Source organism: Dama dama, chromosome 20 (assembly GCF_033118175.1).
Source record: "Dama dama isolate Ldn47 chromosome 20, ASM3311817v1, whole genome shotgun sequence".
Classification (NCBI taxonomy): Eukaryota; Metazoa; Chordata; class Mammalia; order Artiodactyla; family Cervidae; genus Dama; species Dama dama.
Window position 1 is genome coordinate 89813512 of NC_083700.1, and position 14508 is coordinate 89828019.

A 14508-nucleotide genomic window follows, 5' to 3' on the forward strand; every position below is an offset into this window, starting at 1 on the left:
TAAAGCACTGATCTGAGAAGGGATCATAGGTTTTGCCTGGCTGACAAAGGAGTCCATGGCTCAAAAAAGGCTCAGAAATCCTGATCTGGTGTTAATGAAGAGAAGTGTACAGAACAGTGTGAATCACGTGCGCTCCTGTGTGTGTTTTTTTTTTTTTTTTAAAAAAAAACCTATCAGTGGAACAGATTTGAGAATTCAGAAATAGACCCACACAAATAGGTCTTATTTTTGACAAAGGTGCAAAAACAATTCAATGAAGGAAATATAGCCTCTATACACATGGTACTAGAACAATTGGACATCCACAGGCCCATAGTAAAGAATCTGCCTGCAATGCGGGAGACCCAGGTTCGATCCCTAGGTCGGGAAGATCCCCTGGAGAAAGGAATGGCTACCCACTCCACTATTCTTGCCTGGAGAATTCCATTGACAGAGGAGCCTGGTGGGCTATCGTCCATGGGGTTGCCAAGAGTCAGACACAACTGAGCTACTAACGCACAGCTTACAGCCGAAAAATGAACCTCAACCTCACACCTCAAACAAAAATGAACTTAAACATAAAACATAACACTGAATCTGAAAAATCTGAGTGGGCTGTATCAATTTGCTGCTTATGATAGTGCCTCATTGGGGGAAATTGGGTAAACAGTACGTGAGATTTCTGTGTTATTTCTTAGAACTGCATGTGAATCTATAATTTTCTCAAAATCGAAGTTTAGTTAAACAAACAAAAAGGCATGTGCAAATCATCTCTGGAAGGAGATAGCAAATAGAGGAGACGTCTCCGAGGAAAGAAATGAGAATGGGTAACAGAGGTAGGGAAAAAAAGTGTTTCTGGTTTCTACTTTTAAGTTGTTAACCATTTTCATGAATTACTTATATTCACAATTCTTTAATTATTTTAAAACAAAAAACAAAAAGTCTGGAGAAAGAAATGAGTGTGAAGAGAAATCATCCTGGTGAAAATCAAAACTGTTTCCTAGGTTACCTTTGAATTAAGGTAAAGCACCATTATTGATAAATTTCCCCTCTGCCTTGTAGAAGGATGTATATTTAAATTTTAGTAAACTTTTTATTATGCATTAAAAAAAATCAACTTCATGCTTCTTTGCTCATTTTCAAAATGAAAATGTATATTAGTCGTTCAGTCATGTTTGACTCTTTTGCGAGCCCATGGACTATAGCCCACCAGGCTCCTCCGTCCATGAAATTCTTCAGGCAAGAATACTGGAGTGGGTAGCCATTTCCTTCTCCAAGGGATCTTCCCAACCCAGGGACCAAACTCAGATCTCCTGCATTGCAGGTGGATTCTTTACCATCTGAGCCACCATGGTTCGTTTTCAAAATGAAAATAAAAGGTTTTTATTTCAAATAATTATAGTCCTTGTGTAAGATCTGAGCAAGGTTGTTCTTTGTGTTCAGACTGTTGACATGCCTTGAGAGCAGCTGGGCTGGGTGGACTACAGATGGGCGGCAAGTCTTCGGGGGACCACGACTTCCCCAAGACTCACAACTCTCCTTTGCTGAGAAGCAGGAGAGGCCAATGCAGTTAGAACTTAGCTCTGGACTCAGGTGGAGCTCAGATTTGATCCTGGCTTGCCACTTACAGACTGTACAATGAAGAGCAAGAATCTCACCTCTGTGGATCTCAGTTTTGCCATCTGTAAGATGGGGGTATTACAGTGCCTGGCTGAAGGGGTCGCTGTGAGAATTCAGAGGGAGAATTTGTGGAAAGCACTTAGACAGGGCCTAGCACATGGAGACCACAGTGGTTAGCCTGTGTGATTCTTAGCCTCCTGACAGTCTCAAAGAGAAGGCTGCCTTCAATCATCTGACCATACAAGTACCATACACTGTGCGCCAAGAGGTGGCATCAGAGGTGTATTTCTCACGAGAGCTCCCTGCATCCTCAGCACACTTGAGCCAGAGCTACAGAGGCAAAGGGAGGCCCGTAGAGGTTATGTGACGTGCCCAAGTGCACACAGCCAGGAAGAGGCAAGGGGAAAGAGCAGAACCCAAAGGCTCCGGGCCATGGCCAAGGAGAAGAGGCCAGGGCTCATCCTAGGGCCTCTGAACAGCACTCCAGTAAGAGCAGCTGAGGTCCAGGCCTATCAAGGCCAGGGCATCCAGGAGTGGAAGGGGCTCTGGGAATCCTCAGAATGGCAAGGAGAGGACCGATCCTCTGTCCTAGCCCAGAGGGGCATGTTCTATCTGCACAGCATGCCCATCCCACCCTCCAGAAAAACTGGTATATCATGGTGGGAGGGCTTCTCTCCAGTAGGATCTGGGGGGCCAAAACCTAGAGGTGGAGCCTTAGAAGACACTCCACTCTGGCCACAAGAACAAGCATTCCGTCAGTCCCAGCTCTCACCATGGGGCTTGAGGTGAGGCCCAGGCCACAGCTGAGGCTTGGGTAACAGTGAGTGTTGACAGCCTTCCGGCCCAAAGACCAAGAGGGCCCTTTTCACGATGGTCACCACAAAGCCTATTTCAGCATTCTCTCAGGAGGTTTAGCTTCTTGGACGTCAGTGAATAGAGTGGGCAGTGGTTTCAGGAGGCAAACATCCTCAGGCTGCTCTCCCTGGGCTGTGCTAGAATCTGCCCAGAAACAGGGGGGCATTCAGGTGGTTCGTGTTCAAAAAAAAATCTCAAGATGGTAATTGACAGCATAATGGATATAAACAACTCTCTAACTGGGCCCAGGGATGTATGTTGCCCTCTGCATGCCCTTGGCCTTTTATAAGCTATGTGACTTTGGTCAAATCACTATTTGTCTCTATGCCTCATTTTCCTTTATAAAATAGGAAATGAAACCATACCTCTTCCCTGGGTCATTGTGAGGATTAAATAAGGGGAGAGGTGCAGTGTTTGGCACATAGTAGGGTTTCAGTGAAGGCTGACTCCCTGTTGTTCTTCTGCCCACTCTGTGATGCCAGAGCAGAGCACATGTGCAAAATTGAGTGAGTGGCCAGAGGCAGGGCAACTCAACCCTCCACATAATAATGCACAAACTGGCCCTGAAATTCTGCAACCAGCCCTGGATAACTGCAGTCCTAACCAATGCTGAGCCCATGCTGGGAGTGGGGACAGAGAGACAAATGAAACCTTGTCACTGTCCCGCAGGAAGCTCAGGGCTTGAGGGAGGGACACCTACTCAGTGGGATTAGCGTGACAGCGGGCAGCCGAGGGCCTGGGCAGGTCCCACAGGCTGAGACCCTGGCGGAGGGGTCGCCTGGACTAAGTCTGAAAAGGATAAGTAAAAGATGAGTGGGTGAAACTGGAAAGAGTCTAGGAAGAAGGCTCAGCATGAGCCAAGGCGCAGAAAGGAAAGGGTGGGAGGATACGGAACATGGTACTTGGAGCTACTGTATGAAGACAAAGATAGTAAAGCATCTATTTGACCAGCAGGGTAGTGCAGAGGTGATAGCTGAGAGGTTGATGATCACAGCCCAGAGACTCATCGTTTTGATTTCCCAGAGAGATCCCAGGTCTCTGGGGAGCGCGTTAAGCCTATTCCTCCAGCCACGCTTGCAGATGCGCAGCAATGGACGCTCCCGCTCTTTCGGCGGTTGATCGCTAAGCAACAGGCCCCTCCCCCGCGGTGGTCTGGCCTCCACGCGCCCTCTACTGGCAGCTCCCTGCCGGTGCACCCGGCTTCATGGAATGCTGCCAGCTGCCTTCCACCCTGTTCTCCCAACTCATAACCAAGTCTTGGTCACTTAGATTGAGCAACGCTGTCCCTGGCCGACGGTCTCTCTGCTTCCAATCTTTTTCTGCATGGGCCTGGCTGACTCCACCCCTACAGGAACTAGCTAGGCTGGGCCACCCAGTGGAGGAGAAGCTGGAGAGGTGGGCACACAGGCTGTGCTGAGACTGTTGATCTTCAGAGCAGTAGGGAGCCATGTAAGATATGTGAACAGGGCAGCAACATAAGCAGATCTGGTGTCTAAGTGCTCATGTTGAAGCTGCTGGAGGACTGCCTGGAGAAGCAGGGCACTCAGGGAGAGTGGATTAAATTGACTGGAAAGGCTACAGGGAGCCGGGTTCCACGGAGACCACCAGGGTAAGTAACTATGGTGAGTATATAGGGAAGGACAGACAGGCTCTCAGCACTTGGGGTTCACTTGGTGGGAAGGGAGTTTGGCAGGGTCCCACTCTGCCCTATGGTTGGCCTTTTCACCCCAATAGGCACCCTCAAGGCTGCAGTAAAGATGCTGACTGGTCTCTGAGATTCATCAGTACACAGGCCTACAGAAGGACTGAGCAACCCTCCCCTTCCAGGGGTCCTGTGGACAAGGGGACACTGCTGTTCTCCACAGAATGGAGCTTCCCACCTCAAATCACTCCCCGCCCCCCCCCCCCCCCCCAGCACACACACACTCCAGGCTCATTAAACATGGTCTGGAATGCTGCGAAGTCCATGTGGTCACAGACTGGCCTCATGCTTACATGTGCTGATCAAAAATGGGAATACAGCTTTACAGATGAATGAAGTTTGGTTGAAAAATCTTTCAAAGCATGGGCTCTAAAATAAAGGAGAATGATGAAAAATTAGGGTCACTGATCCAGCCCCATCTGGCCATACCCTCAGAAGGTCAGGGTCCAGTAAGGGCAGCGTGAACGAGACCAAGTGGAATCAGAAGCTGTGTCTTCTCCCATGCTCCTGGACTTCCTGTGGCCCTGTGGACCCAGAGGCAGGACCAGCAGTGGGATGGCTGATAACTTCAGCCTCAAAGCCAGGCTAGTCCAAAACCACTGCATCCTCAGGTCCAGACTAAGACCAGTGCTGACACCTGCAGACCTCAGGAGGCCAGGTTCTGCTCTGCTGAAACACTGTGTGTAAAGCAGGGACTGAAAAATTCCTATGACTGTATCTGCTCCAATACCTTCCAACAGAGCAGGCCCAGGCCCTCAAGGCCCCAGTCACCACACTGATGTTGAGAGAATAGTTAAGACTATCACTTCTCAGTGCTCTTCCTGCCATCTGTCCTGAGATGCTGGGCTCACAGGCAAGGCAGGAGGCAGCTCAGCCTGTTCTCCTGGGTGCCAGTCCCTTCCAGACTGAAGAGAACGCTGTCCCTCACCCTTGAATCCTTCACTCCTGGTCTCCTACCCTTTCTCACCCTGCTGCTGGGGGTACCTACCTTCATCTAACTCATTCTTCCCTTGAAGACGCAGTCAAAACCCGAACTTCTCCAGAAGGCTTTCTCTGACCCTTTCCCCCACCCACAGCCCCTCTACCTCTCTCTGTCCCATTGCAATCCCACTGGACAATCTGTCGCACCAGCTTCCATGCTTCTCATGGGCAGAGCTGAGTGCCAGGCCCTGAGTCCAGCAGAGATGCAGGATGTGTTTTAAATGACAGAGAAAGTGAAAACAAGGGAAGAGAACCAGGACTCTAAAACAACAAAATGGGATCAAGTTCTGGTTTTTTAAAACCATGTCACTCTGCAGGGACCATGCAAAGAGCTGGGGAAGAGAAACTACAGAAAATCTTTACATTTCATTTGTCTGCATCAGATTTCCTTAAAAGGTCTCTACTGTTTAAAATAATAACAGGGAGGTGGGAGGGAGGCTCAAGAGGGAGGCTGTATACCTATGGCTGATCCACATTGATGTATGGCAGAAACAACACAATATTGTAATTATCCTTCAATTAAAAATAAATAAAAAATTTTTTAAACTTCATAGAAAAAAAATAACAACAACAATACTGATAGTAAAAAACCGATCAGCCTTGCCCAAGCCTCTTACTTGATAACTGAGATAAAGGGAAAGTCTTGCCTAAGTGCATAGAAAGAGCAGGCTCTCAGGCCACGAATCCCAGCCACCGCCTCCCCTTCCCAAGGCTGTATGCCACAAAGAGTTAAAGAGAGCGTACACCTTCCACAGGGATTTCCACTGTTCATTTTATTTCAACTGTCAGCTGTCCCCAGAGAAGAAACTGATGCCACAGGTAATCTGGAAGCACCATCCTATTCTCTGAGAACTGCATAAGAACTTACAAAAAGCTTAATTTTTAAAGCTAGCAATCACTATAAAAACATGAAATAGTCAAACTTTAATAGTTTTTTGTTTTTTTTTTTAACCATAAATGATGTCATAATGGCTTAAACTTCATGGGGGAGAAGTGAAGCAACCTCAGAGCCTACAATGCTTATATTTGATAGTAAAGCCCCTAGAGAAGGGGCGAGGGGCAGTAGCCAGGCTGACTCCGGGGGACAGAGGAGTAAGAAAGGATGGAGCAGAATCTGTTCAGCACCCTGGTCCTGGCTGCTCCCACTATCCACTTGGATGTCCCTGAAGCCTGACGTCTGTGCTGCCTCCTGCTGGGGACCAGACAGAGGCAGCAGAAGCAGAGGCTAAGGTAGACAGTGCCTCCTGTCCTGGAGCAGGACCTGACGAAATCAAAGGCCGTCTCTAGGGGTGAATCTGATTAACAGCAGCCAACACAGAGCTGGTTAAATTCATTCCTAAACGTGAGCTCCCCCCAGCCCCCCACATCTCAGAGCTCTGGCCGGGCCCTCATGACTTCATCCTCTGAGTTCCTTTTCAACCCCCCATGTCTCAGGCTTGAGAGAACCTTAGCAACCACACTCCTTCCTCCTATCTTGAAATGGGAATTGACTGCCACCTTACTCTTATCACTACCCTTCCTCCCTACATATCACTGAATAGAAACAAGAAAATCATTGCTGCAAGCACCCCCCCCCCCCAACCCCCTGCACCAAGGCCCCACGCTGCTGGCCTGAGGGCCTGGGCCTAGTCGGACTGCTCCTGGGACGATGGCTGGCTGGGCTCGATTGGCCCCTCCACGTCCTGGTCATCTGTGAAGGACAGAGAAGAGGGGCTGGATTGAGAAAGAGGAAAAATTACCTGTTTTCACACACAAGTTTTCTACAAGGCATCCTCACCATGGCCAGTCCCTATGGAGAATTAGTTATTCCCATTCCTACTTTTAATTTGCTAGGAGTCAGGAGACTGGAATTCGAGCCCTGGCCAGATGACACAGACTCAAGTTCAGACACCAGCTCTGCTTGTCACAAGCTGGGTGGCAGGAAGCGAGCTACTCCCAGCTCTGAACCTCAGCGTCTCCTTCTGTCCATTAGATGATGCCTACCATGCAGCATCATGGTTGGCTTGGGGATTAGGGGCAACAGTGAGAACAATCTTTTACCAATGCCTTCATCATTTTAGGTTTTGTTTAATCCTCAGGATGACCTCATGAGGGAAGGGACCCTTAATTAGTTTGCTCTTGCAGATACTGAAACAAGCACCACGGAGTGAATGAACTTGCCCGAGGTCACACCATGGGTTAAGTGCTGGAGCCAGGACTTATTATACCCAGGCTGTGTGGCACCAGGGCCATCGTACTGCAAGTCACACTGTACCGTACCCCCAGCTAATAGATCTAGGCATCGGACATACAACAGGCCTCAGTTTCTTTTTTTAAGGAGCCTCAGTTTCTTTTCTTAAGGAGCCTCAGGGGAGGACTGGAAGGGGGAAAGAAATCCTAGAACCTTTAAAGCTTCAAGGGCCCTCAAAAGAAAACCCTCACAGTAACCCTGTGACAGGGCCCACTTTACAGGTGAGAAGACTGAGGCCCAGAGGAGGGTGTGAGTGCCCAAGATCACCTGGTGCACCAGTGACCGAGCTGTGAAGGCCAGAGTGGCCTGAGCCAGAGGAATCATCCCCACCAGCCCCAGGCAGGCTCAGCACATGCTTCTTCCCCAGCCAGAGAGGCCTGGCACTTCTGGTCTTTCGGCACCACATGCATGCCATCCTCCACGTCTTTGCCCACAGGAACTGTTAAGGTGAGGAAACTGGCACTGAAGCTGGAGCCAGACAGAGAATTCTGCTGAAATCCGAGCTGCACCATGTACATATGTGAGACCTTCTCACGGTTCTATCACAGTTTCCTCATCTGAGATGGGGACTCACCTCCCCTAGATGCTCCTGTATGGAATTTAGAGAGGGGTTCCAGGAAAGAGTTTCCCCAGGGCACAGCACATTGACAAATCCTATTCTCCATTTCCCTTCCCTCCACGTCCACTTCGTAGTAGGACCCCCTTCCCCCAGAGTCCTCCTGAGTCCCTCGGCAGCTGGAAGACGGGGGCTCACTCACCGGTGTTCTCCTTGTCCATGTCAGACAGGATGGTCAGCGAGAAGCTTGCTGGAGGCGGCGGCGGCGGCGGTGGCGGCGGCGGGAAGAAGTGGAGCGCAGAGAGGAAGCCCGGCGGGAGGAACTGGGGCTGCTGCGATGGCGCCCGCGGCGGGTAGTAGCTCGGCTGGAAGTCTCCCATGGGGTCCGCCACCTGCGGGGCACACACAGCAGACAGTAAGAGGGCAAAGGGTGAGCCAGGGGGCTGATCCCACACTCATGGCACTGAATGGGGGCTCCCTGTGGAGGCCACTCATCTCTGCAGCCCAGACAGAGAAGTCCAGCAAACACCTGCCAGATGACTGGAGGCAAGGAGGAACACAGGCACAACGTAGAGAAGCGTGGGGAGCAAGTGCATCTGAGTGTGTCCACAGCCTCATTCTATCCTGACGACCCTAGGAGGGAGGGTCTATTAACCATCCTCACTGTAGTGACAAAAACCAGCATCAGTGAGATGAAGGTACAGGCCCAGGCCAGAGCTGGGGAGCGGCAGAGGCAGAACAGAATCCCAAGTCGGCCTGACCCCTCTGCTCTGCACCGGAGAAGGGTCTGAACGCATCCACCTACTTGGGGTCCCACCTCTGGCACATGTGATGACTTAAAACTCCAGCGTCACTGGGCCTGTGGGCTCCTCATTTTAACCAGCTAGTATAATGCAGCTGTTACCGAGGCAAGGGAAGCTAGGTGACCTCAGGAAAAGTGGCTTCAGCCCTTCTGTGTTTATCAGAAGGTGAAAGCTAACCCCATGCCACAGGACCCCAAGGCTGGAATAATAGGATGTGGAGGGGTGATGACCACACAGCTCAGAGCTTAACTGAGAAAGACATGAATGTAACGTAAAATCATAAATTTCAGGTACAAGTCTTACTATTTACTCCTCCATCCAGGTACTCCAGAGCAGCACTTCACAGGCTGTGTGCCAGAGAAATCCAGTGTCCCACAAGATATTTTTAAGTGCTTTTAGAAGTGTTCTTTGTCCAGGGAGTTTGAGAAGCCCTGAAAACTGCCCCCACATCGGTGACTTTCACATGAGCCTATTAAATCTGCTTACGTTAACCCAGTACTTCCTAACTTAATTTGATCACAAGAAAGGGAAGAAAGCCCACTTTTGAGTACCCACCATGTCACAGACCAGACACTTTATATGCATCCACACCTTATGGCTAGAATCTGTCAACAGTCTAATGCTATAAAACTCTTACCCCCATGCCAGAGACTAAGAACCTGAGCAAGGTCCTCAGAGGTTGGGTGATGTGCCCAGGCCATGTGGAGAGGAAGCAGCAAAGCTGGGCTTGGTCTCCAGGTCTGTCTGATTCCAGGCCTGTGCTCTTTGTGGGAAGAGAAAAGAGGAAGCAGAGAAGCAGCAGGTGGGACAGGACAGGGAGAAGGCGGCTCCGGGAGTATCTGGGAGGCTGGGCAGGGGCAGCAGGACAAGGATGAGAGCAATTCACAGGCTCTTGGGTTTGACACAGCTTCACAAATGAATGGGTGATCCCCTATCCAGACGTGAAGGGGGTAGGGAGGGGGATTATTAGTCTTTAATTCCAAGCAGCTCAGCCAAGTCTCTCCCTGGATCACAGCTCCTGCCTGGGGCTGGTGGTGGCAGCTCAGGCCCAGATAAACCAACTGAGATCACACTCCTAACAAAGGCCGTCTGGCAGGCCTGTCAATCAGAGCCCTGCCCTGGACGCCAGGCCCCGGGCTTCTGTGTGAGCAGACGGTGGGTGTGTGCTCCATTTGGCCAAGACCCCTCTCTTTGTGTGGAGGCTAGAGATGCCGTATTCTCCCTAGGCTGCAATGGGGTGGCCAGCATCCCACCCCCAATTTCAGGCAGGGCAGAGGGATGGTGAGAGTCAGGGTCATGTTTGCTCTATACCTCTGTCCTGCCTCTGTCACTGACCAGTTGTGTAATCTGAATCCCAGTCCCTTGTTCCCCACTTTGGTGACCCTGGACAAATCCATAACTCCTCTGAGCCTTCTTCCTTCGCTCTACAATGAGGAAATAACATGTACCTCGAGGGCTTACATAAGGGCCAGTAGGCACCCTGGAAATTATCAAGACTAGTGGTATTCAAACTTTCCCCCCTTGAATGAATGGGAAATGATTTCTGAATAAAACTTTAGAATATCTGGATCAGAGGAGGCACTGCTGCATGAAGCAGGCGCAGGGATTCACTGTGTGGTGCACGACTTCATTATGTTAATGTCAAGCTTTGGTCCCTTCTCTTACTTTCTACATTAGACCAAAGAAGCCCGCTCTCTACTCACTCTACTCTGCCCTTCACCCAAGGCAGCATCTCTGTAACACACAGGGTTGGGCTTGTAGCTGAGGAAGAAAGTAAAGGTAACAGTGGTCCATACTTTCCTGAATGTGAGCTGCATCTCTGTCAACTCCTTCACAGGTCCAGCTTTATGGGCCAAAGTCAGGACTGGTCACCCAGGCCTCTCACTATTCTGCAGTTCTGATGGCTCTCTGGGGTTGCCAAAAGGGAGAAGGATGGAAGGAGCTGGCAACCAACGCTGCAAAAGCTGGTCACCTGACCCACATCTCACACAACTCTTATATATCCAGAACTTCCAGAACTCAAAACTCCAGGCTCAAAGAGCACACCAGTTAGCAACTGATCATTGATCTTATAAAATGATTAAATTTCACCCATTTTTTTTTTTCAACAAATATCTCCTAAAGTGACCAGTGTTTGGGGGAAGTCTCCATATTTTTCATGACTAAGCTTAAGTGCCCTATCCTCTTGAAAGCCCTTGGCCGTCTCAAGTGGGCCATACCTTTGCAGCAGGGTACCTGTGTCTGCTCCTGACTCTGCCCTCAAATGTGTGGCTCCAGGAAAGTGCTGTTTACTATCTGGTACCTAGTATTGACTGGCATTCCATGGATCAAGGCTGGTGGTCACTCAGGTTCCCGTGCGGCTATTCCCCAGGTTTATCTGAGATGTGTCTGCATTTCTTTTTGCCTGAGCTCCCGGAGTCTCTCAGCCCACACCACAGCCCAGGACAACTTGTTCACACGGGCAGAGGTGCACAGCGTACAAGGTCAACGCTGTGTCCTTCCACCCACTGCCCATGTCCTGGTGCAGAGTGAGCACAATGGCTGGCTGCCTGGGAGAAGGTCTGTTAAAGCAGCCAGGGCAGCTTAGATAGGGAGGAACCTCGAAATTATCAGGGATGGGACTCACCAAGCCTCCTCCATTGTAGTGGCTATAGGACACATGCCCGAAACGCTGCTGCAGAGGGGGCCCCGCGGCAGGGGACGCACCCTGGTAGCCCAGCGGAAAAGGGCCGTAGGGGTGCATGCTGGAGCAGCTGGGGTACAGCTTGGGAGGTTCTCTCTCCAGGTACTCAGACCCCACCACAGAATCTGAGTTGATGCTCAGAGGGAGCCCTGAAAAGACAGGCAATGAGTGAAGTGTTAAAAACACATGGAGCAAGGAAAAAGGGCAGCATATTATTGTCTGAAGGTAGCAGTATAAATAAACACTCATATCCATTATGCTTTTGATCCTCCCTGCTTTTTAAATCCTTCAACCACGTTCTATTGCCCTTAGCAAAAGTCCTCGGCCCAGCCATGAAGCCCATGCAGGCTAGGTTCCTGCCTTCACTCCAGCCTCACTGTCTGATAACTAGTAGCTCCTTCTTTCTCCTCCACCTCAGGGCCTCTGCAGATGCTGTCCCCTCCGCTTGGAAGGCTTTTTCTCCTAATCCCACTTTGCCTTCTTGAATCCTCAGTACTCAGCTCCTAATCTTCCTTCAGACCACAGCTAAACCACTGGTTATTAGAGTTTTTGATACACCAATCTGTGATGTCCTTTTCTTTCACATCCTTGAAGGCAAGGAGCTGACTCGCCCCCCTTCACCTTTTCATCACTAGTGTCTGGCACACAGTGCTCAGTCAATGGAACACAGAAAGGCTCCATATCCATAGAAAGGTATCCTTCTCCTAGAACTGCTTTTCAGATCTGTCTTCCTCATCTCGTTCTCTAGGGACCTATATTTTCCTAGAACATCCAAGAAGGCAGAATTGGCCTTTGGAGAGCATCAGGCCAATTCCCTTAGCCTACAGAGGGGAGAAGCTGTCGCAGAAAGGAGCAGCTTACCTAAGATTACCAAGTGAGCAGCCCCTCAGCGTCCTGACTCAGACTTGTGCTCTTTCTACTACACTGCCATAGAGAAAACCAAGAAAACACGTGTCTGCACCCAAAATGAGCCCCTTTTAAAAAGTCTCAAATCTATATGTGACTTGAAGTTATAATAGTGAAAGTTACAATACCTAGGGAACAATGTAATTTATGCATGTGGAGGGAGGAGAGAAAAAAAAGCAACAACATCTCAATAGACTGTTCTCTTGTAGGGGGCAGAGAAGAGGTCTCACTTCCACCATGCCTGGGAAACAGGTGGAAAGAACGCACATACACACCATCAAGCCAGAGAACGGCTGAGGAGCAAGCAGTCTAAGGCACAACGGTGGGGGAGGGGTGGGCGGAGGGACGCAGGCGCAGTCATAATACGCTGGCCCACCCACGATGATGTTCTGGGGGAGGAGCCTCCAGCCCCAGAAACGGGTGGGAAGAGGTGCGCAAGCGCAATATGGCCACTCTCCCGCGATCCTCTCTGTTGGGAGGAGGAGCCTCAGCTAAGCGGACTGGGGGCCATTTTTTTTTTTTGGCGGCCATTTTTTTTTTTTTTTGCGGCCATTTTTTTCTTCCCCCCGAATGGAAAAGCAGAGACTATAGCTAAATGTTTTTAAAAATTACCCCCCAGAATCACCCATTCCTTTCTCTTTTTACCTTCTTGCAAAAAGGCACCAAACCCAAATGCCTACTCAGGAAAAGGTAGTCCAAAGCAAGATTTCCTCTAGAAAGCATCTTCCCACCCCCACCCCAAGGGCCCAAACCCGCGGCTGGCCTGGGACGCCAGAGTCGGGGGAGCGGGGAGGCGGCAGCCCAGAGAGGAACCAGTAGCGGGACAAAAGCTCGGGGCCCCGGGAATCTTACCGAAGTCGGCGAACAGCGGGCTGGGCACAGGCCGCGGCGGTCTGCGCAGCTCCAGGCAGCCGGGGTAGCCCCGGCCGGTGGCCTCCGCCGCCAGCTGGGGCTCCAGAGAACTGGGCCTGGCCCTGGCGGCGTGTTCGCTCAGGCCCATGTGGCCACAATTGCGGCCACCCAGAATGGGCTGGAAGGCACTCGTGCCAGGGCTCCAGCCCCGCGGGGGCCTCTCAGGGAAGCAGGCGGCCGCTTGGCCCGAAGGGCCCGGCTGCGCGTCTCCCAAAACGGCAAGCGGAGGCAGCGGGTAGAACCTTGGGCCCGGGTTGGCGGCCGCGCTCCCGGAGGCCAGCTGGGGTCCCTGTGCGCCCAGGGCCACCTCCTGCTCCTCTCCAGGGGCCTGCTTCTTGAGCACCTTTTGTGCAGCCATGATCTTCTGGCGCTCGGTGATCAAGTAGCACTTCTCGCAGGTGCACTGCTTCCAGCGGCACTTGCCCGCATGGCCCTTGACTGGTACCAGGAAGCCATGGTTCCGGCACCGCGAGCACTTGGGGGTACGAAGCATCTTGTCGGCCTGCTTGGTACGGTCTGCCTTCATAGCACGACCACCTCCTCTGAAAGCTTCAGGGTCAGTGAAGCAGAGAGAAGCAGTTCCCCCCAAGTCCCTGGTGCTGGGGACTTTGGATACACTTGTAACAAGGTGGCGTTCAGTGCGTCACAGGAGCTGCAGCAAGACCCTTGCATTCTCTCTTTTTTTTGGTGCAAAATTTGGAGAGGTTTTGTGCCTTGGTTAACAAGATGCAAAGGATTGGGTTGAATAAGTTCTTCAAGTAATCCTATTGCATGTATGTCATATGGGTTAGCTGCAGTCTTAGGCATTTAATTTCCAAACTTTCTCTTCCCGCCATATAGTATACAGAAAGTATTTCGTAATTTCAAAAAAAAAAAAAAAAAAAAAAAAAGCGGCGTGTTACTCAAGGATCCACAGATTCAAAACTCCAGAGGAATGTAGCTGTTGGTAAACCTGTTGCAGTAGAAAAGGATTCTAAGTCTCAAACTGTGTTTCTCCATACAGAAGCTGCTGCTTCTGCTTAATTTCACTTTTCTCCCCTACAGAGAAGCAACTGTTCACAGTGATGCTTCCAGAATATGCTCAGGAGCTCAGTGCAGTGTGATGGTTGCTCAAGGGTGTGCCTTTAGAGTAATTCCCATTTTTTGAGTCTTGTTGGTATAGGAATGCATCTCTGGAAGTGGCATATTGCTGTTGATGCCTTCCAAAGAAAAGCATACTTGATGAGTGATTAAAAGGGACTTAGGGTACTTTAGCATGAGCTTGAACCAGTGCTTAATTGT

General features: G+C 50.4%; 1 protein-coding gene across 1 annotated transcript; it reads right to left on the bottom strand.

The window, feature by feature from the left end:
* Positions 1-6762: 6762 nt before the first annotated feature.
* DMRTB1 (DMRT like family B with proline rich C-terminal 1) lies at positions 6763-13753 on the bottom strand. The gene is made up of 5 exons (XM_061119750.1): positions 13168-13753; positions 11353-11558; positions 8126-8315; positions 7720-7806; positions 6763-6827 (listed from the first exon to the last, which is right to left on the bottom strand). The coding sequence occupies exons 1-5, from the start codon at positions 13751-13753 to the stop codon at positions 6763-6765; spliced, it is 1134 nt and encodes a 377-aa protein (XP_060975733.1).
* Between the last annotated feature and the right edge of the window lie 755 nt (positions 13754-14508).

What these genes read in the sequence shown, in the direction of transcription:
- DMRTB1 (XM_061119750.1), bottom strand. Translation starts at nt 13,753, where the DNA reads ATGAAGGCAGACCGTACCAAGCAGGCCGACAAGATGCTTCGTACCCCC. An exon ending in ACTACAATGGAGGAGGCTTG is followed by an intron (nt 8,316 to 11,352) that starts GTGAGTCCCATC and finishes TGTGCCCCGCAG; the next exon opens with GTGGCGGACCCCATGGGAGA. An exon ending in CATGGACAAGGAGAACACCG is followed by an intron (nt 7,807 to 8,125) that starts GTGAGTGAGCCC and finishes TCACCTTAACAG; the next exon opens with TTCCTGTGGGCAAAGACGTG.